This window comes from Ammodytes marinus (genome assembly GCF_949987685.1).
Source record: "Ammodytes marinus genome assembly, chromosome: 18".
Taxonomy (NCBI): domain Eukaryota; kingdom Metazoa; phylum Chordata; class Actinopteri; order Uranoscopiformes; family Ammodytidae; genus Ammodytes; species Ammodytes marinus.
The window spans coordinates 13,487,222-13,515,034 of NC_137222.1; the positions used below are offsets into that span (position 1 = coordinate 13,487,222).

General features: G+C 41.6%; 2 protein-coding genes across 2 annotated transcripts; one reads left to right on the forward strand and one right to left on the reverse strand.

Annotated features, from left to right (window-relative positions):
- Window positions 1-9,639: 9,639 nt before the first annotated feature.
- Window positions 9,640-14,885, reverse strand: ndufa8 (NADH:ubiquinone oxidoreductase subunit A8). The gene is made up of 4 exons (XM_080047197.1): window positions 14,696-14,885; window positions 13,282-13,445; window positions 10,980-11,145; window positions 9,640-10,128 (listed from the first exon to the last, which is right to left on the reverse strand). The coding sequence occupies exons 1-4, from the start codon at window positions 14,744-14,746 to the stop codon at window positions 9,991-9,993; spliced, it is 519 nt and encodes a 172-aa protein (XP_079903323.1). The 5' UTR covers window positions 14,747-14,885; the 3' UTR covers window positions 9,640-9,990.
- Window positions 14,886-15,335: 450 nt separating this feature from the next.
- morn5 (MORN repeat containing 5) lies at window positions 15,336-26,147 on the forward strand (the record flags this gene model as incomplete). Its single annotated transcript, XM_080046622.1, is given in 6 exon segments — window positions 15,336-15,399; window positions 15,552-15,699; window positions 17,338-17,449; window positions 18,910-19,041; window positions 26,028-26,119; window positions 26,121-26,147. Coding segments are annotated over 6 exon segments (558 nt in total). The 5' UTR covers window positions 15,336-15,352.
- Window positions 26,148-27,813: the final 1,666 nt, after the last annotated feature.

Here is a 27,813-nt window from a genome sequence, read left to right on the forward strand (position 1 = left end):
TCCTCCCCACTAAGATGGTCATCGGCGCAGTTACCTGGGACATTGTGGACAAGGTAAAACGGGCCCAGGCCGACCACCCGGCCCCCAGTGCTTGCCCTGATAATCGTCTGTATGTGCCTGTGAATCTCCGCTCTCAGGTCCTCCAGTGGGGACATTCTTCTCGCCTTGCCTGCCATCCAGGGGTTAGGCGCACTCTAGCCCTGCTGAAGCAACGGTTCTGGTGGGCTACCATGGAAGAGGACGCCAAGGAGTTCATCGCTGCTTGCTGTGTTTGCTCCCAGCACAAGATCGCTCGCCATGCCCCTGCGGGTCTTCTTCAGCCACTGCCTGTTCCTCATCGTCCGTGGTCCCACATCTCGATCGACTTCGTCACCGGACTGCCTCCCTCCGAGGGTAACACCACTATTCTTACTATTGTGGACAGATTTTCTAAATCTGCTCAGTTTGTTCCGTTGCCCAAGTTACCATCTGCCAAGGAAACAGCTGAAATTATGTTGCATCATGTTTTCCGTCTGCACGGCCTTCCCTGTGACATTGTCTCCGACCGGGGGCCGCAGTTCACTTCTCGTTTCTGGACAGAGTTTTGTCAGCTGTTGGGGGCCACGGTCAGCTTATCCTCGGGTTTCCATCCTCAATCCAACGGCCAGACTGAGCGGATGAACCAGGAGATGGAGACTGCCTTGCGCTGCATCACATCCCAGAACCCGTCCTCCTGGTCCAAGCAGCTCCTATGGGTGGAGTATGCTCACAACACACTTCCAAGTTCAGCAACAGGTCTTTCCCCCTTCCAGTGCTCTCGAGGATATCAACCTCCATTGTTTCCTGAGCAGGAGCGAGAGGCCAGTGTCCCGTCTGTCCAGGCGTTCGTCCAGCGATGTCGGCGCACCTGGGTGCGGGCCCGTGCTGCTCTCCTGCGCTCGTCCGACCGATACCAGAGATATGCCAATCGCCGTCGGACCCCTGCACCCAGTTACACTCCGGGTCAGAAGGTTTGGTTGTCTACACGGGACCTTCCGCTCCGGGTGGAGTCTAGGAAGTTGGCTCCCAGGTTTGTGGGTCCGTTCTCCATCAATAAAGTCATCAATCCTGCTGCAGTCCGTCTCCGTCTTCCTCGCTCCATGAGGATCCATCCCACCTTCCATGTATCCAAGATCAAACCCGTTAAAGAGTCCCAGCTCCAGCCCTCCTCCAGACCCCCGCCGCCCCCCCAGCTCATTGATGGAGGGCCTGCCTACTCGGTTCATCGTCTCATCAGGTCGCGACGACGGGGAAGGGGTTTCCAATACTTGGTTGATTGGGAGGGTTATGGCCCTGAGGAGCGCTCGTGGGTCCCGGCTCGCCACATCCTGGACCCCGACCTCATCACCACATTCCATAGGGACCATCCTGATCAGCCTGGTGGGACGTCAGGAGCCGTCCCTAGAGGGGGGGGTTCTGTCACTACTTCAGCCACAATTTAGTTTTTGTCACTTGTCTGTTCCCATATTAACTCTCTTGTCATTTCAGACCCGGCCACTCCCCCCTGCTCTGCACTCCCTGTTGATTACTTCCACCTGGCCTAACCACACTCACCTGCTCCCCATCAGCTATTAGCCCCACAGTATATATACCGGTTCATTCCCTCAGTTCCCTGCCAGATTGTCTTTGTGTTTCATTGCTCTCCAGCCTATTCCGTATTCCTGCCTGTTTACCTGCCCGCCTATTCGTGTTTTGACCCATCCTTTTTGGATTTTGGATTCCCTTTGCCTGCCCCTCTTGGACTTGTTGCCTCGCTACCACCTGGTTTGATTCTTTATTAAACTTTGTTGCTATACCTGAACTGTTTGTTGTCGTGCTATTGGGTTCTGGCCTGCCATTTCGGTACAATCCTGACATGATTTGCACTTTCATTTGTTTGCCCACGTGTTTGTTTGCACTGGCATTCAGAAAATGTTTTTCAGGTAGCTAGAGATGCCAGCATGTTAAAAAAAGTTATGTAAGATACTTATTATATCATCATCATTATGTCCTGTACACTGATGTTCTGGATGAGGTAGACATCTTGCCTTTACCAGAATATTTCCATTTTGGGGCGTTCTTCGAGGGATTTTAATCTTTTTGTTTATTACTTGCATTTACTTCACACCTACAAACCTTGCTGTTACCCCCTTTGATTTGTTCTCATAATTAAAACCTGTAATATATTAACTTAATTCCCTTCTTCCTGTGTAATTTCTACGGCAATAGATTTGTGTGTGATTTGTGATCCAAAAAAAGAAATGTATCCAAATCATCCTTGCAGTTCTGTCATTCTATAATTCACATAAATGCTTAAAATGTCAAACACAGAAGTACTGTTTACAATGATGCAACATCTTGAATGTTTGACTCTCAACACAACTAAATAAAATTCAATTAAAAAAGAAAAACTACGAATAAAGAAAAAAAAATGTGCATGAGCATGTCTGCCTGTTTTGGGGGGTTGTGGGCTTTGCCCGAATAAGCACTGGAACTTTCCAGCATTTCTTTTCCTTTTTATTTATTTTTTGTCTGTGTTGTTTTCTCAGTATTGCAATGCATCACTTGACATTACCCAAGCAAGTTTGAGCTGTAGCGCATCAGCTGAAAGCAATTTGGTCTGGAGCGCAGCTGCCAGGCGGATAAGACTTTCCTTCTTTCGTTTACTTTGAAATGTTCCTTTTTTTCAACATCCAAAATACACAAGGCAGCCAAATTGCTGACATGTGTGAGAGGGGCAGCGAGACTCCTGCATTCTTTCATGCCCCACTATGCAAAACTCCACATTGTTTATTTAAAGAACACTGAACACTTTAGCACTATTAAGAAACATGTCATATAGTAAACTAAAGGTTTCCTCTCAGGAAAAATCCCTGTCAGTTTATTTTTCTTTTGCAAAAAGTTATTTTAGTTTTGACTCACAAACTGCCTGCATTCACAATTAAGCAACAGTGTTGTAACACAGCTTGTGTAGAGCAGGACTCAAACGCGCTCGGTAAACCTGGAAGCGGTGTGATTATTTATGTGTAGAGGCATGGAGGTGTGAGATGGAAGGACTGGACTGTCTCTTTCTCACTAGCTCACAGTGACTCAAACAAGACAACACTATAGGACCCAGGGGTTAGAAAAGTTGGCATTTCCTTTATAGGCTATTTAGCTGCTTTTTTCTTTATTTTTCAGCTTGGTTACCTTTAAATTAAACAAAATGGATTTTATTTAGCTACATTATTTAGAATAATTAAAATATTTTTTTGTATCAATTGACACTGAAAAGAGATGGTTGGAGCTCCATTAAAAAAAAAGAAAAACATGACTCAATATGGCTTCACCTACACCTACAGCATGAAATGTAGCTCTCTCTCCATGGTTTATTATGGACTGCAGTCAATTAGTGAACAGCTAGAGTTTGCTTTAATGCCTGACAAGTGAGGGGCCGTACTGTGACACACCATGATCTGAGTGGAAAGAAAAGGGCAAGTCAGAGGGGATGTAAGGTCTGAGACGCACAGACAAGGAAAAAGGGCAAACGCCTGACATGTAAACCAGGGACGACAGCCAGAAGACAGCCTGTGCGTCAGTGTAGGCGAGGTGGTGGGTGGGGAGGAGGTTGTGGATGGAGGGGGGAGAGGGGATCCCAAAGTTCCCAAAGAGAGGGAGAGAGAGAGACTGGAGGGGCCCGTTGTGAGTGATAGCCCACCAGGGCCTCAGTGCGGCCCGACACTGGGAACAGCTAACCTACCTTGACATGCGTAGGAAACCCAAAACTCTCCGAGCCCGCTGTCAGATAGGAGCCACCCAGAGGAGCCCCGCCACGACTGTGTAGCCCGAGCCCCCGTGCGTCCTCTTTAACTAGCTTTGTTTAGATGAGCGAACGGCGGTGGAATGCTTCAGTATACCTTTTGCAGAAAACCACAAGCACAACAGCATTAGAGCGACATCAGCTTCCCAAAGCGCATGGGAATAAGTCAACTCTGGCTACTGGCAGGATTATAACTGCTGGCTGGAGCTCAGTGTGTGTGTGTGTGTGTGTGTGTGTGTGTGTGTGTGTGTGTGTGTGTGTGTGTGTGTGTGTGTGTGTGTGTGTGTGTGTGTGTGTGTGTGTTCGTGTGTGTGTGTGTCAGCTGGTGCGAGGCCTACTTCACAAAAAGTCCCTTTGATTCTGTAATGCTGTCAGAAAGATAAGAGTAGACAAGGGTAAAATCACTCTGAGGTGGTTTTGTTTCATGTCGGATAAGAGTGTAGTATAGACGTAAAATTATATTAAAGGAATGTGTTGAACTTTGTTGACACATAGCAATGTTCCAATAATCAGCCCTGTTGTTGGTCATTTGGACCCCCAAAGGAAAAGTACAGAGGCATCCTTAAAGCCTCTGGAAACCTGGTCTATATAGATAGTAAAAAGCAATATATGATATCAAATTTGGGTGTCTCAAAAAGCTTTTACAAAAAACCAATTGAAAATAAATGTTCATAAATATTATAAAACTTAGTTACAAAAACTGTTTTTCTCACTGTTTGACAGGACTGTAAACCAAATGTCTGGTCTTTAATGACAATATCTTTCATTTGGATTGATTAATATGCATAACTCTTTGCTTACTATCATGCAACTAGCTCCCCAACTTAAATAGTAAGAAGGATTTTGTGGATTTGGGTTTATAGGGGCTTGAACATGGTTATGACTCTCACTGCAGGACTTGCCAAACTTGAGGGTTGAGACTTTGTGTGACATTTCTGCCAAAAAGACCTATAATTCCATCCATGACTTGGAAGCAGAAGACCAAGTAAATAAGATGGTAGCTGGTGGCTTACTGGGGCACGGAATGGAGCCATTGTTAATATTATTAATAATTTTAGCTGTCACTCAGTGTAGTAGATGGTACAGAAAAAAAATCAAAATATCTAACTTTTTTTATTTTTTTAACTTAATTTGACGAAAGCTAACAGAGAGTAACAGTTATACAAAACAAAAAAAGCTATTTTCTAAATAGGGAAACTGTGTTGTAGTGTATAATTAAATGTACACTCAAAGGACTGATAGTTGGCTGTATAAATACTTACCCACATGTCTGTCTCGGCGAGCAGCACTGCATGACATATGCACACACTGTACCGCGTAAAGCGAATAAATCAAAGGAGAGAATGAGTAAAGGGTGGAGGATGTGCATATGCGTTCCAATTTGGCTGAGGGAGAGCGAGAGTGAGACGAGGGAAGGCTTAAACAACTCTGAGATAAAGCGAATGACGACAGTGTGAAAGAAAAAGGGGGCTTCTCCATCGCAACAGAGGAGAGAGGAGAGGACAGGGGGAGGAAAAAGGATTGGATGTTGGCACGCAGGGAAAAGGCAAGTCTGCGGTAGACTAGTAAATAGCCGGAGGGACAGAGGGATGGAGGAATGGAGCTATCAGCAGAGAAGTGATGAAGGTCTGGGATCAGGCCAAGATAAACACAAGCCAGCCCAGAAGGAGCTGCAGCCCAGCGTGCGCATGCACGCACACATACACACACACACATGCACACAAACACACACACACACACACATGCACACACACCCACACACACACACAAACACACACACACACACACACACACACACACACACAAACGCACACACAGAAACACGCACACACATATGTATGAACTTAACTCCTTTCACACATACATGTACAAAAGCACAAACATATAACACTTAAAGCTGCAAGCACTTTATATTCATCATACAGCCTTATAAACACATGTATAAGCACACCCATGACCGCACACACAACACACACACACCTGCAGGCAAATAAACAGTGTGTACGGCCTCCCAGACCACAACTTCTTTGAGTGCTAAGCTGTGTGACAACAGCCTAGGCTGTCATTTAGACGTCTCATTTCATCACATACTTCACATTAGAACATTTGCTCAGATACCACAGAATAAACATGCAGTGAAAAGAAATGGCTAGGGTTTAATTTTTAAACATGTGGAATAAACAAGAGTCAAGAGCTAGCAGGGCCCTCCCAAAATCCCCCTTAATGTAGTGAAGAGAAAAGTCATTTAAAATGCTACACAATCTCTTACAATGAATAACGAAACTCTCGCTTTGTAGTTCTAAATGTGTTTCTTGCGTGTCTTCTTTTTAGCCTGTATTCGTTCAAGTGTGTTCAATGTGTGTTTGTCTGCACGCACATGTGTCAGTTTGCTTCATTGTGTGTCCCTGTGTGAGGGACCGAGCTTCGTTAGCGTGCTATGAGGCGCGAGCTCTCTTGCTCCGTCTTGTCTCTGACCAACTCACACCCTGAGTGAAACCTTAAAAATTTGCTAAATGTTATCTTAAGCGCGGCATTCAGAGGCGTTTGGCAAAACTGCGGCATGAAAGAGCGGCTGTGAAGCATGTCTGGCTGGAATGCAAAACACACCTTGTGGTCATCACTCTGTCACCATACAGATTTAGGATTTGAGGACCTACCTATGGTCTATGTCTGTGTAATTCCTTTCCCTGCTAAATTCCCGTAATCCTTATTGGTATGTTAATGTATTATTGGCGTGAAGAAGGGTTATTGGTAAAGACAACAACAGCAAAAAAAGCATTAATAAACAGGATATCTTAAGTGTTTCATTTCTATATTCTTATAAAAAAAACAAAAGCCCTTAAAAGTCAGCACTGTAAAGACATGAATTATTTTGTCAAAGTCCACCAAAGTTGACTGAAAGCTCTGTGCAAATTTACCAGTAACTGGGCCTCTGACAGTGGTGTGAATAAGCCCAACAGGTACACAAAGTCTTGTGCAAATGTACCTGCATACTGTAGCTCTTCTAAGAAAACAACAATGTCTGCTGTGGAAGTGTGCACATGTGCATGCGTGTAAGGAAGCTCACCCTTTTGAAGCTCTCCGATTATTAATCTCCGTGAGTGGTGGTCGTGGATGTAGAGGTGGTACTTGTGGCTTGTTTGTTTTATACAAAGAGCAGCCTGCATGCTAGTTCAAAGACACCCTGTGCAGTGTGAGGGGGATGAGAGGATACATAAAAGTAGCACTCAACAACATGTACAGTCTAAAGATCACAGAATTGTTGTCAAAGTTTATCAAACCAAGTGCTACATTAGGGACTCTTAATGGATGCAGCAGCTTGTCTCTTGGAAGAGAGGTGCTGCACGGTAGTGCTACTGATACAAAAGTAATGCACTGTTAAAGTACTCCAGAAAATGAAAATTAGATTTTAATTCTCTGGGGAACATTTCAGACTGCACTTGATTATCTGTTTATGCATTTTTATTTAAATGCATTTCCCACAAACCAGACTTTTTTTAAATAGACATTTGTGTCACCTCAAACTCAATCTTAGGTCTCAGAAACATAGGAGAATTTTTTTTTTAAGGGAAAGCTTCTACCAGACCGCTCCTCACCAATTCAAACATTAATTTTATTATGTCGAACTTGACACTGGACAATGGGAATATTGACAGTCGCGTGTTATGAACGAGCCGGGTTGTTTGAGTATTTTAGCACGTCGGGGGCTCCCAGGCGGGCTGTAGCTTTTGCGAGAGCCCTGTATTGTATTTCTTTCCTGTGCCAGAGCCGTTTCCTGTGGCGGTGCCGTGTCAAACGATGACCCTCTGCTTCCTGCAAGTCGCATGGAGACGGGCCTGCCACGAGCCCCGGGGCCTCACCGCCAGGCACTGAACAACCTCCCAGACCCCTGCTCTTGTCTGTCTGACAGTCTGCTTGCTTACAAGTCATTCCCCACATTGCCCTGTTTGGGTCTCACTATTTCTCAGCCACATCTCTTGTTCTTACAATCGTTTCTAACCTGCCTTTAAGAGTCAGCAATTATAGAGGGTGCTTTATTACAATATTGTTTTATAAATTCTTTGTCAAAATCAAAGAAAATCTCCTCAAGATTCACTACCTGTCCTGGTAGTATCCTGGGTGTGCACTGAAACAAAACCCACTGTTAAATCACAGCCGAGGCTCTGTAAATGGGTATGTTGCTAGCTACGGTGGCCGTTCTTTGTTTACATAACTGTTTACAGAGCCTAGGCTGCATATTGACACTGAATGTTTCAGCTGACACACAGTACAGACAGGATCATGAGGCGATAGTCTGATTTTACTGACAAAAAGTGATTTGTCAACAAGCGATGTTCTGAACAGCTGACTCAAACCTTTAATGTTTATATTACTCCCATTTCCTTCATTTCTCATCTACCTCCTTCTTCCCCTACTTCGGTATTTTCACCTCCCATCTCTCCTCGCCCCCTTCTCCTCCAGGTTTCCCTCTGTCCACACCTCCTTTCCACCTAAGCATCCCTTCTTCCCTCCTCCCTTTGTCCCACTGTCCAGGTCAGAAGAGGGTCTGTCAGGCGTTTCCTGTGTAAGCGGCAGGTCCAGACCACACCTTGTGAGGGGATTTCTGCAGCTAGCTACCGTTAGTGACGCCCTGTAGCAACAAGGGGACAAGCACACTCATGTCTGAAGATATAGACATAGCTACTGTACACAGTGGGAAAATACATGGCTGTTTTTTGGCAAAATACTCTATGAGCACTGTTGAACTTTCTGTCTGTGTAGGATGAAGAGAAACTTGTGGGAAAAATGTAGAAAAACACAACAGTATAGAAAAAACACATTCGACAGGAATTATATCAATGCTCCATCTAGAATAAGCGAAAACAAAAAAAGTGTATTTTTACATATTCTGAATAGAAAATCAGTGGCAGTCAGCGGATAGCCGTTGACCTCCCCTTAGAAGTCAAGTCCCTGTGTTTTTGTGCACCGAAACAAGACGTTTTACATCATATGTAAAAACACCCTAGGGCCACATCTCGGCTTTTCAGTATGAGAAAGCTGTCAAATCATGCATTACCATTGGTCCCCAAAGAAATCAACCACATGACAGGGGGTTAAAGACTCAACCTGGCTGACGTTTTGTAGTGGAGCATGTCAAATCTGTTACTACTACGAGTATAGTTTGCAAACAGCTTATATTAGGTGTTGAAACAGAATTGCTGCTTTTATGGTAACTTGTATTTCAACAGAACTTCCTCACCACATTATAGTTCAACTTTGATCTTGGACAATGTGGCACGCGAGCAAACGTGTGTGTGTGTGTGTGTGTGTGTGTGTGTGTGTGTGTGTGTGTGTGTGTGTGTGTGTGTGTGTGTGTGTATTTGGCACAGTCCAGTTTGTTCCACAGTCCAGCCAGCCTGCCTTTGAATGGGCTTCTCGTCTCCTTCCACTCAAGGTCATCATGAGTACGCGTGTGTATGTGCACGTGGGCCGGCAGCAGCAATAACACACTTTGCCATGCATCTCCGCAACGACTGCTCTTGGTCTTCTTCCAGTCCAGGTCAGAGGCAGGAAGTGAGCGGGGAGAAAAGGAGGAAGCAGAAGCAGCTCTCTCTCTGGCTGCAGGTAGTGACCCTCAACCTTGACCTCCCACCTCGGCCTGCAAGTCTGACAATACACACTCTTGACAAAACACAGATGTGCAAACACGGTGACAACTTGATACTGAAGGAACTGCGTCGTCTGGCAACATAAAAGCCTTTAAAATAGCTGATCTTTCAAACGTGAAGGATATATATATTAAACTTATATGAGTCTTCAATAGATGTAAAGTGAAATGAAGACACTAATATACAGAATTATAATTTATCTTTTTATTATTTGACAACAATAACAGCATGTTGTATTTTTCACTCATTTACATTTACAAGTGGTGTGCAAAGCTATATGGATGTATGGTCTTTGTACACAGTTGTCCCACTTTCTTTCCTTTATCAAACCGTGTGACAATGCTGCAGGTACAACTAGTGAACAAACTGTTAGGACATGAGCTCTGTCCAAAATCAACCCTCAGACCTAACACAGACGTAAAGGTGCCAAACCAGCATCCTCCATGCTCGTGTCTCAAACAAGTGAAACCTTTTTATAGTAGAATTGATGTATCGATGTAGTCTTGCTGTTTTTGAACGGAGCCCATGGCTTTGGAAGGTGCTGCCTCACCAGTTCCAGAAGAATAACCTGCTGCCATGCTTAGCTGGCTCCAGTTTACCCTCGATGGCCAGGTTGGGCTCAGGACGTGGTCTAGAATGGTAGGGGTTCTCAGGGAGGGGCCGCTCGGTCGACACTTTGGTCACCTACCAAGGAAGAGGAACATGGACGCCATGACTTGTCAGAAACACACATCGCAAACACATTGAAATAATCGTGTCCTTCTGAGGACATTTGTAGACCTTATGTGGGGAAGTTGTATATTGTGTAATATCTGATGAGACAGTAAAAATGTGCTGTTTTAATTGGTCCTCTGCCCTGCCTCTTTCCTGCTTGGCACTCTCTTAATGACTTCTGGGTTTTCCTTCACTTTGTCCCTCACATGCTCTCGTCTTTCTACAAGACTAAATATCTCCCGGCATGAATTGGTGAATTGGCTCATTCCTATCTACCTTCCTCCAAAGTTTAATTTATTCCCACCATCTCAGTAAAATAAATAATATTTTCATTTGTTTTATAAACAAGAAACCATAGAAACGGCGTGGCCTGTGTGTGGACAGTCAACCTACACATAGCAATATCTGTCAGTCAGATTTCTGTTATTTTGTTGCCCTGCTCACGTGATTTTATTCCATGAACAAACACTGTGGCAGGAGCAAAGAGACCAGAAAGTTGATTAGAGCCATTCACCTATCCCACGTTTCTTTTCAAAGGCTACAGTAATACATGTCCAAAAAAGCTTTTGACAAGAACAGTTTTTTGGTCTTTTTCTGATTGCTAATTACTGCTTTCTAGTGAGTTGAGCAAGCCCCTAAAAAAATGGCAATTTTATGAAAAGGAAGACCAAGGCAACATCAAATACATGATTTGCCTGCTCATAACTGTAGCTAAACGAGGCTACTAAGCAGATGCAATCAGAGCCTCATGCACAGCCCACAATCAGAATAGAGCCCCCCATCAAGCGAGCTGCTACACATTGTGAATGCACAAGTCTCACCTTAGACAGTTCTCCCAGGTCAGGTCTTTCCCATCCCAGCTTATCAAGGACGCAGTTGTCGAAAGCTTCCTGCGGCTTGCGACAACGGCGCAGCTCCGTCAAATTGGAATAATCCAGACATGTCCAGTACTCCGTGAAGGACTCTGCACAATTCCCCTTGATTTGCCTACAAGGAAGAAGCATACATTTAAATCAGAATTAAATATGCACGGGCAAGATCAAAATGGCCAAGAAAACTTGGTTGCTATGAATGGAATGGAACTCTAGAAGGTGAAACAATTTCCAAATGAATCACAGTCAATCTAAGGTTGAGATTAAAAAATTCAACCTGACCATGTCCAGACATTCATTAAATTGTGATCGATCAGTTGTCAGTTTCCACTAGTGTGAAGATTTCTGAGGTTTCCATTATCCTCCTAAAAAAGGTGTCTGGCAGTTTCCAGAAGCAGCTAAGAATCAAACCAGGTCCCGAGAGCAATTAAAAACTTTTCTCAAATCTTTCCTCATTATAAATAATTACAGGTATTGCTCTTTCACAGTAACTCTCAGTTTATGTTTGGGGTCAGAGTGTCGGCTGTTTGTTTTCGGCTGTAGAATTAAAAGGGCATGTGTTTTTAGAGAAGCAGAAACAATCTGCTGGAACACACAAAAGCACCACAGTCGCTGCATTGGCATCAGGGTACAACCAAAGATCAGTCCAAAAAAACCTTCAGTAAACACAGACACAGCAGTTAAAAGAGTGAAAAACCCCAGACCACTTTCTCCAATAGCCCCCAAGGGCAGTTTCATTGACACAATAAGCTATGTACTTATTTTAAAATGAATGACTGCTTTTCTTTTGGTCATTTTATAACAAAAGGAGCTCGGAAACGTGAAACAGAGGTGTTCCCTACATCATAATTAAGTCACCTCGTTGATTTATTTCAAGATAAATAAGCATTTGGAGAAAAGTCTGTTCCATTTTGAGAAAAATTAAAATGAAGATAATACATTTAAAAGCTATGCAGGAATAAATGCTTACTGGATAAGCTAAGATAGTAGAAATTATACAGAAACTTCTCAGAGACTTTTCAACACAATTGAAAATAAGTTGAGAAATCTGGCAACATCCCAGGAAGGTTCAAGTATGAATGAATGAATAGATTTTTTTAAATAATTATTGTGACATGCATTAGTACTATGCTCACAAGGGCTTACAAGACACCATTATAAAACACATAGACAGACCAGAGGTAAAGCTTGAGTTTACTGTGCATTTTTTTGCTTTCTTAAAAAGTGCAAAGATATGTTGTTTACAATCATCCCCTCACAGTTCTGTTTCAACATGTAGCCTAGCCCAATGTGCAGGGTCTTCTGTGTTTGTGTGTGGGGGAAAATGTTTTACCCTCATTTTACTTTCCATTTTTCAGGGTATTTTGGAGCTTTCTTCATGTGTTGACATTTGCTAAATATTCACTTAATCTTGTGCACCATTTTTAACCCATATCTTGTAGACCATCAGAAGACATTTTACTCAGCTGTAAATTCTCACCAGTTAAGGTTTCATGTGGAAACTCATGTAGCACTCGATAAACATGCTATACATGTCTGTCCTTAGTCTGGATCAGTATCAGCAAGTTATCTTGAACCCTGTGTTTCTTTATCTGTACATTAATGGTCAGGCACCTCCACCATAGATGGTGCACTTGATCTTAATTCTCTCTCCACCCTTTTCTCTCCAAACCCTTGCATATATAACATTCTATTTGGCTGGGGAAAAGTGGCATCTTAATCCTGCTTCCGCCAAAAACCAATGGAATGGAAAGCTTATTATGAGGACATATTACAGAAACCAGACATCCAAACTCTGAAATGGTCTTTCTGTGTAACCTCAACAACTGTAACCCCAGGAAGAACAACTGTCCAACCGTGGTATTTGTGACCTCAAAGCACATTTTCTACCCACATGTCTATCACAGAGGGTAGAAATGCGAAAAACTCTTCACCACAAACCTCTACTGACCAGGGTTTCCCATGGACTCTCAAACTCCACACTCTCCAGCTGGCTCCAGAGTGCAGCCACATCTTCAATCCTTTGCTGACCACAAGGCACACTCTTGCAGATGACACTACTGTGGCAGCTTTCATGTTCCAAAAATAAATATATATTCTACCTAATCACTGGGTTTCTAGTCTTAATTAAATCTTTCTTTGTACTTAACCTCTAAAGAAAACACACAATATGTCAGCCCTTCTTTAGGTGATTGTTTCAGACAGGCAAACCAGGAGTATTTGGGAACCAACAATCCTGAGTGTGAGTTACCTGAAGAAGTTGAGTGCACACGCGTTGACTTTCCTCCCTTCTTCTAGACACTTTCTGGGGTCTTTCTCCTCCCAGCGGCAGAGCATAAACTCCTTGTTGGGTTTGTCACACTGAGATCCATAATGGTGGGCAGCAGCCTTCAGCACAGCAGATGACACATTCACCTGGACAGACACAAGGAAAACAACAAGTCAGTAAGACAGCATCTACTGTAATTTCTGAAGAATAGGCTTATTTTCGACGTAGCCTGAGGCTCTATTAAGACTAGTGAGACAAAAGAAAAATGTGTTTGACCAAAGATTGCAAATTAATTTAATATTAATCTAGAGTAGAGACAGGTTCAGTTCATCTGTAACCTAACTGGGAGCAGCAGTAGAGTGCTAACCTGGCTCAGGTAGTGAAAAGAACATCGTGTGTAGCCTACTACATATAGTGTTTCCTAAACTTTGAGTTTTTTTTTTAATTATTGAAAAACAGACAGTGATATGAAAAGGCAGCTACAGAGGTGTTACGGGATGCACGGATTGTACTGATCTCTAACTATCCTTTCACCACATACTTGATGGAAATGTTTTATACAATTCATACTGCACTTTAGGCAAATCCTCCTAGTCTCACACACAATAATCATTAATCTGAACAAGTGAAACAATTAAGTATATTTTTTTTTAAATCTGACTGTTTCTATTCAATTAGAAAAGCAAACACAATGTGTCCTTGGCAAAAACAACAACAAGTTGTACTTCAAATGTGTAAAACAGCACAACAGTATGAAGTTGGTAGATGGTAAAGGTATTTTGCTTTAATTAAAAACAATATATATATATATATAAATAGCCTATCAAACGACTGATCTTAATCGAAACCTGTGTCTGCAGGCATATTGTTTATATGATCCATGAAGCTCCCATGTTTGTTTTGAAAGGACACAAGCCGCTGCCAGCTAACACCTGACTTCCAAGGACATGAACAAGTTCAATGTGTCAAATAACACTGCTGCAGAGTAACTGCACACTTACACTTGTTTTTTTTTAATATAATCTGAATTAAATTACTTAAGAGTGTAGAGTACTGCTGACAATGTCGACGAGTACACTGCACAAAGTTTACGATGGTTAACAGCCAATGAGCTCCTTCGTATAACTGCATATCCCTCTAACGCTATTTAATATGGTTAATGTAGATATTATAACGATGCCAGGATATATACCAGCTTCTATTGCATTCAAAATGATTAGCTAGACGGTCTATTAGCGATCTAAGTTATCAGAATAACTATCATCACAAAGTTATAAGCTACTGACTGAACATATCTTGAACTATACAGCAGGTAGCTGTAGTTAGCTGCTAGTTAGCTAGCATGCTCTGTGTTGCTCTGACTTTGGCTCAAGCTGAAACAAGGACCGCAGCTCACCTCATCCACGCTCAGCTCCTGCTGTGTGGGAAGTTCCAGGTTGGTGGGCATGGCTGCGCGTCTGCACAGTCAAGCAAACGCAGAGAAATCAAACACCGCAGCAGAAAAACACACACAAATGTCCTCGTCTGGCTCCAGGACGAGCGACGAGGCCGCGGAGAAGGTCAGTTTGCTTTTTTTCCTGCGACTACTGTTGCCAGCTGGGAGGCGCGGGCTGATGACGCAAGCAAGCAGTAGGGCCAAAACCGGGCATGCGCACTGGGTAGATTGATAGCAATACTTTGGTATTCATCATCCGCGAAGGGAAATTATTGTTTTGTTTCTGTAGCAAATGATAGCAATAACCAAAAATAAAAAGATACATTAAAAGAGTTAGGGTTTTGTAAAATAGATTTTTTTTTATTTGTAGTTGCTATTTGTTTTTTGTCAAGTTGAAGGAAGAAAAAAAGTATTAGGCCCTATTAGTTAAAATAGTTAACATGAAAAAACAGTGACGAAAAATCCTTTTGTTCTTTAACGCTTTTAGTTGTCTCGGGGTCTCTGTTGAACGCTGGTTGAACGTTGCTATGGTAACGGCAAACTCTGCTGCTGTTGTGCTGATATCAACATTGAATCCGTGGTGTTTATTTTAAGGAGAAAGGGAAAGACAGATTATTGATGGAGCTAATCGGAATCACCTACAAAGGAGATACCAAAAATGGCTGGTAAGTGAATAGGCTATGTCTCTTTCATAATAACCTTAAAGACATTTGGCTGCTAACATAGATAGCCCACTTAACATCATAATTTTAAGTTAGCTGTCCAGAAAGAGAAAAAGTTGACAAATCACTGTGTGACCATCTTTTCTCTCTTCCAGTATGGATGGAAAAGGAGAGTACACCTTTCCCTCTGGGACCAAGTATGTGGGAGAGATGAAAGATGGTATGTTCCATGGCAAAGGAGTGCTGCACTTTACAAATGGAAGTGAATACACGGACACCTGGGAAAACGGCAGAGCTAAACAGGTGTGTGTGTGTGTGTGTGTGTGTGTGTGTGTGTGTGTGTGTGTGTGTGTGTGTGTGTGTGTGTCTGTGTCTGTGTCTGTGTGTGTCTGTGTGTTTCTGCTTGCATGCCAGAATATATATGCAACCATATGCATGACTGTGTGTTTCACATTGGTTATAGTTGATATTACATCTGGTCCCTTTTAGCAATCACTCACCATTATTGTCGTAGTTATAGGGTTTCTCTCCTGTTTCTTTCCCGTTGCGTGAAGCTACGGTCTCTCCTGCCCTCATGCAATCTTTCACGGCTTTTACCACAACAGCGATCACTCCAATTATTATCATCATTTCAGATGCGGTTCATTTGAAATGATAGCAGCTCTGAACCGTGACCAAACTTGGTCCAGATTACCCTGCACCTGCATCCATGCCCACTTCCATTCATAACAAATCTGAACCATCCACTAAACTCAGAAATTAAATTATATTCCCTTGCACCTTTCTCTTCAAACAATAAAAAAAAAAAAAATTAAACAAGTGAAGGTAGTGATCCTGGAGATCAGCTGTGTTTGTCAAGTATAAAAAATCTCCAAGATTCTAGTAATATAGACTGTGTTTTTATGGAAATATTTCAGTTGAATTGTTATTTTCACTCAATTTTTTTAGCTGACTCACTGTCATGGCTTAAAAACTAAACTTTAGTGGGGCTGAAACATCTTTAATGTTACCTGTATTTCTCCTACAGAGATCAGTGCTGTGAAAAAAGGTTCAATAGAGAAGATGCTAAGTCTGGCAGATATCACACTTAAACCTCTTGCACTCTCTAAAGCACGTACTTCTAACTTAACTAGAATGAATGCAATTTGTGTGATTACAAATTCTATTGATGCTAAAGGGAAATTCTGCAAAATTACTAAACAAATTGTGTTTATTCCTCACAAGAACATGCACAGGCACACACACACACACACACACACACACACACACACACACACACACACACACAGTGTGTCACAGTTCACTCAAAAATACAGACAGAAATATTTTTCCACTTTAGTCTAGTGGTATATAACTTTGCAGATGTATTTTGGCTTTATCGGCTGAGGTTTAGAGATATCCATCTCTTAGTTTCTGCCTTTATCCAAGGACAATGGAAGAAAATGTAAATTCCTTTGCGGTGCTTAAAGCAGTGAAAAGTGACGTTTGGAAAACCTCAACAGCAACTTATCTTTCCAGAAACCATGTCTGGGATATTTAGAATAACCCCTAGACCTTGCTTTCAACAGTTTTCACCGGAACTACTTTCTGCCAAGGAAAACTGTCAACAGTGAGGTCTGAGGATTATCTTGTGTGTTCCTGCTGCTGAGTTTTTTCAAATGTAATTTTTTTAAACTGCTTAAAAAAAAAAATTAAACTCCAAAAAAGTGAGACGCCATTTGAAGTTAGTGGGAAATAATGTTTGTGTGTGTGTGTGTGTGTGTGTGTGTGTGTGTGTGTGTGTGTGTGTGTGTGTGTGTGTGTGTGTGTGTGTGTGTGTGTGTGTGTGTGTGTGTGTGTGTGTGTGTGTGTGTGTGTGTGTGTGTGTGTGTGTGTGTTGGGGGGAGGGGTAATTTATGACTGAAAAATGAGGAGGGTCTCATCCCTGTGCTTCCTCAAAAGGGTGCGTCTACCTTTGCCGATGGTCTTCAGTGCACAGAGGAGGACTGGGACTACTGCAATGGTATCGACAGGCGTTTCTACAGTGAGAGGTGCAATGGACTCAGACCTGCAGGTTGGAAGTCATTTATCTGCTCGATTATTTCCTCATTCTATGCTTTCTTCTCCATCCCACTCCTCCATACTTGATGAACATATGGGCATCGGCTCAAAACAACACGTTTTGTTATTTCATATTTCAAAATCTCACACATGTTTTTTTTTAAACTGTCTTTTTAATTTATTCCATGTTGTATTATATGCACAACAATTACAGGAGCCGCCTTTGGCAATGAAGTTCTCTAGTCCCACGTTGTCTCCAACAATGCAACATACACATTGAAAAAAAAAAATTGTATAAAATAAAAAACAGAATAGAATACCGTACAATAGAATGATGACGTACAATAGAATATCATACCCTATATAGTGTGATTTGGGGGAGTATGAACAGGTGGTATGAATATAGGAACAGATGTTATATAAACATGATGTAAACATAATGGAAGTGTGCTGAGGTCAGGAGTTTAACCGTCTTACTTACGGCCTGCAGGATGTGCAGCTGTCCCTGAGTCTGGTGGTGTGAGAACGGATGCTTGCGGTACTGTCTACCAGCAGCAGCAGACAGAACTGTTCCTAGGTTGATTGGACTATTTTATAATCATGTGTATATAGGTCCTCTATGGATGGCAGCTCTGTCATACCAGGTGTTGATGATGGAGATCATTGCCACAGGGCCATAGTCTGTAAGGCGTAAGGAGTTTGTCTTTTTGGGGACATAGACTGACAATGGTGGCTTTTTTTTAACATCTGGGGACTATAGACTGGACCAGTGACATTTTGAAAAGTTCTGCACACATCTGCCAGTGCAGTTAATCCTTTTGAAGGATCTGGTCTCACATCTGCCTCAGCTGTGGAGTTGTTCTCAAAACTTAACATAAAAAGTGTTAAGGTCAATTGGGAGAGAAGCAGACACTTCCTCGGCACCGCTCGTTTTCCTGTTAAGAGTCTGCGATTGTTCTTAGTCCAGAACACATGTTTCTGAAGTTGAAGCCCCTTTTACTTGGACTACTCATTTTCCCTGAAGTTCAGTCTCTTTGCACTAACAGCCTCCCAACGTGTGTACCTGGACTTCCTGTACTCATCCAAATCACCTGAGTTGTAAGCGTCAGTCTGTGCTTTAAGTTTGGCACAGAATTCCCTGTAAAACACCAGGGCTTCTGATTTGGTAATGCCAGTGCAGTACTCCACAGCACTTTGTTGTTGACACATTTTGCAGAAGTTATTTTACAGGATAACCAGATCATTTAGTATTGACAAATAGATGAATTACACGCCACTTTATACGGATGAAAAATCCACCAGACATCCATCAACTCATAATGTGAAAGCATTCACAAAAAAATCTTCTTGGAGCATAACAACATTAACCGCAGAACCACTCCTCTTCCAGCTGATAATAATGACTTGTGACAGAAGTTAGAAAACACAATAAGATCAATATAAAAAAGAAGCTGCTGTTTTTTGTTGACACAGGAGAATCGCAGCTGACTGACCCACATCCGCCCCGTGACATTCCAGATGGATGTTACGATTGTGGAGATGGTTTCTATGACCCCGAGATCAGAATCGTCACTTCCTACACTGGCAGATTCCTCAGAAATGCAGGTGAGACAGAATTTTTTTTTTTTTTTACTGTGGCATTTTTGCGACACCAAAGACGACTGGCCCATTGGAAATGTGTACACACTTAACCCTTTACTTTGATTTATAATAATAATTATTTGCTATTAATTAATGGTTACCTTCCAACCTGGACATACAGTAATTTGTGAACTATGTACTCACTTTTAGCTTAGGTGACCAGATGTGCGTATTATTTGCTTCAGTGCACTAGCCAAATATAAAGCAGGAATTAACTGACAACATCAAATCAAAAACCTTTTCTTCCTTATTCTCACCGCTTATTTCACATGAGTTTGTGCACTAATTTTTTCCCTCTAATTTAATGCCAATTTGGCTCTGTCTGTGTGTTGAGTAATATCCAGGCATATCAGCCTGCCGCGCCAAGGAAAATTAGAAAAATGAAAATCAAGAGCAAACACGCATTTCCATTTCTTAAGTCAAGTGTACAAAGTTTGATGTTCAAATGAAGCAGCTTGTCAGTGATAGATTGCTGTGTGTATTTAACATTTGTTTACGGTGCTATTGAGTTAATTTATGTTTCTAGGGCCATTTACAAAGAACATGATATTTCCAAAGAGAGTGGTTTGTTTGACTCATTTACCAGAAGGTGTCTTCTAAAGTGCCAGAAGGTGTCTCCTAAATTGGCATATGTATAGAGATGAACAGATGCACACGGTTCAATGCTGATTGGAAGTTGACTCCTCATGTTGATATTCTATGTTATTATACAGCTGCATTAGTGCTGAGGGAGTCATCATTTCGGCTTTGTCCTACGATCTACAAGATACTAGTTCCATGTAAAACGATGTCTACTTCTCAACAACTAGACTTGGCCATGGAAAAAGCCTTTAAGATTTTTTTTTAAATGTACTAAACCTCTTGTGTCGAATTTGTTTCAGGCAGGACCCTTTTGTCTTTGCCCATTTTACAACAACTGCGTCTCTGAACGCACAGAGCGTGGCCATATGGGAAGAATTTGATTAGAGTGAACCTATGGAGTGATGTTAAATGGATTATCCCTGGATTCTCTGACAGAAGATTATTGCTACAAGTCATCTGATAAGCACGTTTTCCATTGGTTGTTGCAGTCATTTTTTCGAACGTTCCCTCCTTTTGTTATTTGTCAAAAAGGGGGGGGGGGGGGGGGGGGGAAATGCAAGACACATTTTTCCGCTGAACGCGTGCCCAGTTTTGGAAATTGTGATTTGAAGTGAATGCGGTCTGTCAGGTGTCCAGATAGGAATTCCCAAATTCTGACATCCTCATGCTCGTCATGTCTCCCATGATTTTACAGCGGTTGGCAATGTTGTGAATTAGGCAGTGGTTCATGAATGCAGTTTCTTAATACATTGCTTTTTTGCTGTGCATCGAAGGTGTTTGCCATTTCTATTTTTATTGGTACAGTACCTGTTGTACCTATGTTGTACACTCTTGCAGGACTCCAGTAACTGTGCTTTTAATCAGATCAAATAAGATTTTGTTTTGGTATTCTTCCCCTTCTAAAGAAATCAAGACAACTTCAATGTCTGGATTCTCGCCCGATCATTCCGGATCCTGTTTCATTTTGAACTTCGATTCAAACGACTGTTTTTAACCTTACAAATGCAGACATGTGTCTAGATATGATTTCTGGACGAAGTTAAAGGTATGACTCACAAGCTCCTTGAGGCAGACAACTTGTATTTTTGGGACAGAATATTTGTATTCAGATGAGCTACTTGCAACATAATACAGATTAGTTCCACAGGCGCACACGTCTCATTTACATACGTGTAGACACTAAAAGGGAAACCGAGGAGAAGAGCCACATCCTCTCCAGATGTCACCGGCATGTTTTAAGAGGATAAAAAAATGTTGCTTGATGCGGGTTGTTCATCATCATTACAGCTCTGGTATTGATCAGGGGATGGATAGGGGGAGAGAGAAAAAAACAGAGAGAGAGGAAGTAAACAAGAAAGGATAAGAAGGAAATATTTTTTTTGGAGATGAAAAGAAGAGGAGCTGAACACTTTCCAACAATACTCCGACTGTCTGTTTTGATTTTAAGTAAATATGGAGTCAAACAGGAACATTTTACATTTCAATTGACCTTTTTTAGGCAGTGTTTATATGCAAGTGTGTTGAGGGATGAGTTGTGTATATATGTGGCTTGTGCTGTTTATCACATACACTACTACGCGTATGCCTGCGCGTGCTCCCCCTCTGGTCTTGGTGTGCAAGTCTTGAGAAAAATGCTCCTGTGTCCTGTGTATGGATCTACTTTTCAACCCGGTGAAGGCACATTTGTCAGAGTGGGTGTGAAGACACAATTTATGGCCTCATAGCTTCCGCCCAGGATGAGGACAGAGAGGACGATGGGACACAGGGAAGACCCACCCTCCCAGAAGGGGACGCTTGGCTTCTGCAAGGAAAGAGGAAGGAGCTCCATGTGCAGCCGTTTACGACTGGTGGATGTAGAACTGTGAAAAAGACAAATAGAAAAGATGCTAAAAGTGATGCGTATATGGACCTTGTTCAAAGTGAGAATGGTTCAAGTATCACCCCTCTTGAACTGAACGCCGTTGCTAGGAAATATCAGACTAAACTTTTCTAACTCAGAAAAATGTAGCTTTTGCCAAGTACTGCCCTCCTTAGTTACAGTTGCTAACTTGGACAAACAGTCCTTCTTGGCGTAGTGCCAAGGAGCAAAACAATAGGATCTGTTGCTAATATTTCCCAAGAGGTTGATGGAGTTATATTTTTGGAGTTGAACTTTCTTGTCTCGTCAGTCGCCTGCATGTACGAAGGGACATCAAGAATACTGGTGCAAGACATGCAGGATGATAAGAGGAAATGGATGGTGATGAGAGTTATGACATCACAAATCACAACTTTCATACTAAACTGTTTAACTAACATAACCTTGTACAATAAGTTCAGAATTTCACAAGGGGCTTTAGCTCAGTTGTAGAGCAGTTCGGTCGGCCACTACTGGTTGGATTCACTTTAGTTCCGAAACACAAGTCAGCTTGGAATTAATATCGTTCGACAAATGGATGTACGAAACCAACCCAACAAAATACTGGCTGGCCCTATTTGTGGCCTGCTCAGCACTTTAATAGAAACTAATGTACATTAATAGACTGTGACTGATTCAGATTCTGAACGGTCCCCTCGGCACGTCCTACATAAAATAAACTCATCGCAAATTTCTCTTCACTCATTTCATTGGTCTTGGGCGAGGACCAGGGAGAATTTACAGGGATCAGAGCAGCAAGTCGTCACTGGGTGTGGACTAAAACTATTCTACAAGAGAAGGGAGCAGTCTTTTTTAAAGGACAGATGATGAGAAGTGCCCTTCTTGGCCGACACATGAACCCGTTGGGCTGACATCGGTCATCGCTTTTCCGTCATCTTGTTCAGGAGGAAATTGTTTTGAAAAACAATTTTCCCCTTAATTGTCAGTTAAATTTGTTTTATGATTTAGATTTAAGGAAAGAAATGCCATCACTCGTGGATTCATGATTTTGTAGCTTTCATAGCTATGATTCCAAGTTCAACTAGCTGCTCATTTGAGTTTACAGCCTTTTAAGGCCGGCAGTCATATCATCATCCAAACCAAAGGTTCAGTGATCCTTAGTAGATTTATGAACAATGTGTTGGAAAATAGTCAGGCAAGGAGTCAAGACATGTCATTTGGATACAGCTTCGCCTACAGCAACACACAGATGATGGAAATGAAGGTTTGAGTGTGTGTGTGTGTGTGTGTGAAAAAAAATGAGTCAACATGTCAGTGCACTGCAAAGCATAGTCAATGAGCTGTCAGAATAGTCTATCATTGTTTTCTCATTATCTGTGGCTGATGGCAATACGAATGCTGCTGATCTGTCACGTCACGTGGCTCACTAAACACTTGTTGCCAGACATCAAGTGTGTTCCCACTCTTGAGTTAAGATGAAAAATATGGATGGCTTACAGGAGAGAAAACCTGTCCATTTTGTGGATAATTGAGGGAAGAAGCGTGTATGATAGACACAAAAAATACAACTGAATTTCAGCTGCCTTCCTTTTAGAGCACTAAACTCTGCTTGCTAGGCAAATACTTTAGTTGTCCAGTTGCATTTTTAATTGAGATTTGAGATAAGAAAACACATTTTCTTCTGTTTACTGCCACCCCACCAGCACCAGCGTGAGTAAAGTCATCACACTTACAACATAATGAAATGATCACTGTTAAATCTGAAACAGAAGTCAACAAACAGGAATGGAAAAAGGCGATTCTAATCCGCTTTCCACCAAACTGCCAGAGATGCTTGATTGGACTTAATTTGTCATTGCTGATGAAGATTGCTTCTTAAGGTGGAAGGTACAATGATACACATTTTCATTACTTTTCTAAAAGTGTAATTAAAAAAGAAAAATGTTGAGGAGAATGCCACATCTGCACAATCGAATATCCACCACTGACAGATTGAGCGTGTTATTACACACACACACACACATATCACACACAAGATCAGTTGTGTATATTGTCTCTTGGCAATAGGCAGCAATGCTCGGCAGCAGCTCCAGCAGGGGCCATGTGTTGCCATATTGTTTGTAGCACTTTCCTGTTTTCTGGAATAACCGCTTCCCTTTGAAACAGCGCGAGAGAGTGAGAGAGTTCCACACTGCAAAACATTCCACTGCCAAGGAAAACACCTCTGGTGACCAAACCACCGCCCCTCCCTTTGTCCCTGTCCAGCCGAGGTGTTTCACAGACAGATAAAATCAGCCGGCCCTGGGGAGTGGAACGTATCCGCACGCTGCCTTTTCCTGAAACTCTCATTTTTCAAACATCTTTTGTGGAGCAAATTCACCATAACACAGGATTCACACGTTAATCCCGTGAGCTATGGCAGAGGGATTATTAACTTTAGAGATCGGCATCTCTACTTCAACGCTAGAAACACAGAAAAGAAATGCTGCTGTTTTTCTGTGATGTCATCAAGACACAACGCCAAGGGCTGCTCCGATTGCAGGGGAATTGGAGACAGATGACTTATACGTGTACATTTGAATGTTTATCTGAGCTTTCACATTTGGGTAAGTTTGATTTCACAGTGGGAACCACCAAATGTGCTTATATTAGCACACATGACCCTGAGTAAGTCCAATAAGTCAAGCTCCTCGTCACTGACAGGGGACCAGGGTCAGTGTGTCTCTTGATGTCGTCGCAGAGAGTCCTCGATCTCCTCTTTCTGTGAATACTACACCATCTTTCTCCATGTCTCACCATCAAATCCAGCAGAATGCAATCATTATGCAAATCACTACAGTGCAAGAAAGGTGATTCTGGCCTATGCTAATCAAGCAAGTGTGTCTCTTGTCTTTTGTGTGTGTGTGTGTGTGTGTGTGTGTGTGTGTGCGCGTGCGTGCGTGCGTGCGTGCCTGTGTGGTTAAGTGTATGTGTGTATCTGTGTTTGTGTCTTAAGTCACAGCCATTAGGCTGGAAGGAAACACTTTTCTTGCTGAGTGTATTTTAAGGATTAAGATAAACAGACTTTAACAAGGTGCCATTATAGCTTCCACATACTCTCTCTCCCATGTGTGTACATTGCACAAAGGTCACCCATGCAGGTGGTTACAGTCCAGATGGATACATATCTATTTATAAAATAAAATATAAAGCTTAATAAACAACTGTGTAATGTGCTGGTCATCACTGAAGATTATTTGCCAGCCGTTAGGCCCTCTTTAGAGAACCATGGAGTAATATTATTAGATTTATTTATTTGTGTTAGTCTAACATCCCAATTCACAGGTATTAAAGTTAAGTGTAGGCTATAGACCTGCGAAACTATTTTATTTTCAAAAGGAGGGAAAAAAAGAAACATATCACAATTGTTCGTCCTCAGATTGCAGGAAATACAATTAAACAAACCAGCCACCTGTACCAATTACACGTGACTTAAATCCTGAGATAAACGCTTCTGTACAATCTCAAGAGGGCAGAATTACAGCGAGTATGAAAATGTCCCCATCTATTTATCATTAAGGCGGCTCGTGGTGGCTCTGCGGCTAATTGGGGGCAGCCTAACGTCTAAGCGCAGCGACGTATAGGCGTCAATAATTATCTTCTAGGCCTATATCCACTCACGAACGTGCCACAAAGACTGGTGGAAATGTTTGCAGCTGTCCGCGAGTCCGATGGTTAAATTGACCTCTCGATCAGAACAGGTAGAAAGGAGAGAAAAGAGGAAAAGGAGAGTGTTGGGGGGTCCTTTATACTTGAAGTGGCTGTTAGTGTTGACGCCCATCGCTGGCAATTACACCCAATCATGAGTCCGAGAGCTGGAGACCTGCTTCCCCGTACAAAGGAGCCCTGCGCGCGGTGGAACCTGCGGGTGAGGCCCGCAAGCCGCTCAAGTGCGTGCAGCTGCGCGCGCGCGACAGTCAACTCTCACTTCCCCTGCAATTAGCTTCTCGTTTCAGTTTTTAACAATGAAAAATTGGTTTATTATCGGCTCCTCTGGCAGTCGTTTCGGTTTAAAAAAACAGAAAAGAAACAAAAAATGTCAATTTTTAGTGCGTGGTTATTATTTATTGGTGTCTGAAGTGGCTCTGAGAAGTTATTTTCTCCTCTAATTGTCAGGCTTATCTTGATTTGACAAATTTACCCCGACTTGAATGGCACTTGGCCCTTTTCAGCCTCACACGAAAAATGACCCGTGGTTTAATTGCAGGCCTACAGCTCAGTGATTATAAGATATGTGATTGGAACGCTTCGAGTTAGTTCAACAAAATGAAAAGGCTATATACAGCTCCTCGGTGTGTGCACCCTGTAGGCCTAATCGGCTATTTATTTTGTTATTGTTGTTTAGTGTTTTAGGCTATAAATAATCTTAAATCAAACGTCTAGGAAATCAATTTACTTTTATTCCAGACTTTGTTTCCAATATTATTAACGAAATATTCGTAATCATTTCCAAGATAATCTTTTCCCACAGATGACTCTGAACATGAGTGGATTGTGCGGACCTGTCGTAAAGCTTGGGATGAGGTTGTTGGCGTTGATCCTGAAAAGTCTGTTGCAACCAAGTCCTGAAGAGACCAACAATGTCAACTGATACATGTGAATAAAACACCTCTTTAAGCACATGTTGAGTATTAACACAATACCAAATGTTGATTTCTGTCTTGCATTATATGTCTTTGTGTGTAGGACAAAACTGAATAAAAAGCTACATGTTATATTTTAGTGTTTCTTTTGATGTCAGGACTTATTTTTCTTTTTAAATCATAATATAAATGAATACAAGTATATTGCATTCTTCTTTATTTCCACATGCTTGCTGTGTGTGTGTGTTTGTCTTTTAGAGAGGGGTTAAAAGCGTCTTTGAGAATTTACAAGCAGCTCAGCATAGATCCCCATCTGTCATTCAGTTTGATTAAATACACAGGGATGTAATGTACTGTTTGTTGTTTGTACTTTAGTTGTTGGTTGTGCAAACAAATCACTGTAATTTGAACTCTATATGATGTCCCCGGCAAGTCTACCAACTAGGAACATTTACTTTCTGCCTATGTATCACTTCCCCCAGGGTTAATAGTCTAATGCAGCTTCTCCATAAAAAAGAAAAGAAAATGAACTTCAAGTGTTTTTGATTTGTTCTGATTCTAATTCCGATCCCTAAAATTAAATTGATTCGGAAAAACAATGATCTGAAAATGTTCAATGTTAGTTAACAGTGTAGTATTGATGCAATTTTCATCCCAGATACTTGCACATTACCCGACAAGTGTTGCTGCATACAACCAGGATGATATTAAATTATTATCATGGAAGTGTGACATTTATTGTGTCGTTAAATATGATGCTCTATATTTGGGCTTCATGCTGCAGTAGATCGTCAAAGGAACATGTATCATTTAAATTAATATGTTGGTACTAAATGCATGAGATTAATAGTATGTGATCCATGCTTGGTCTCCAAAACAACATGTTTACAAAGGATTTATTGCTAATGTGAAGGTAACATTGACAGGGTCAAGTTGTACTCATTAAAGACCAAACTACTCTTTATCGTAATTAGTAGAAACTGTCTTTAGTGGGTGACATGCTTTAAGGGTAGCAGCACTTTCTCTTTCCCACGATGCTCCCTTTCTAATTCATGGCAAATACACATTCCAAAAACAAGGCACACTTAAACCCATGCACACACATACTATAGGATGTACATTGCAAATATAAGAGTAAATACACCACAATGAAATAACTAAATACATATCAAACCACAGGCACAGGAAGTGACACGCAGATTAATAATAAAAACGTATTGAAGATATGATTACTTCATATTTATTACATTTAAATGTATGTCATTTTAAACATGCTTTGTAGTTGAGCCTAATTTAATCTTTATGTCCTGTGTATTTATTTATTTTCCTTTTTGTCACACGTGGTTTGGGAAAAATAAGTGAATTACTCACTTATTCATCTATATCTAAAGAAAATGATCCAAATGCACAAAAATATCACATTCTATTTTATTGCATTTTAGTACACAAAACATTAATGATGCACAGTCTATCAAATAAACTTTATTGTTTCATTTAATTTCATGTTTTTTTAACAAAACAAAAAACAATTTCAGAGGGGAAAAAAGTGCTTTACAGGGATTAACCATCTCAATAAATACAAGGACATTGAGGTTGTTGTTGGATCCTGTTTTTCACACAATGGCCATGGCACTAAAATACAGATGCACACTCTCTACCCCTGCCAATACACAC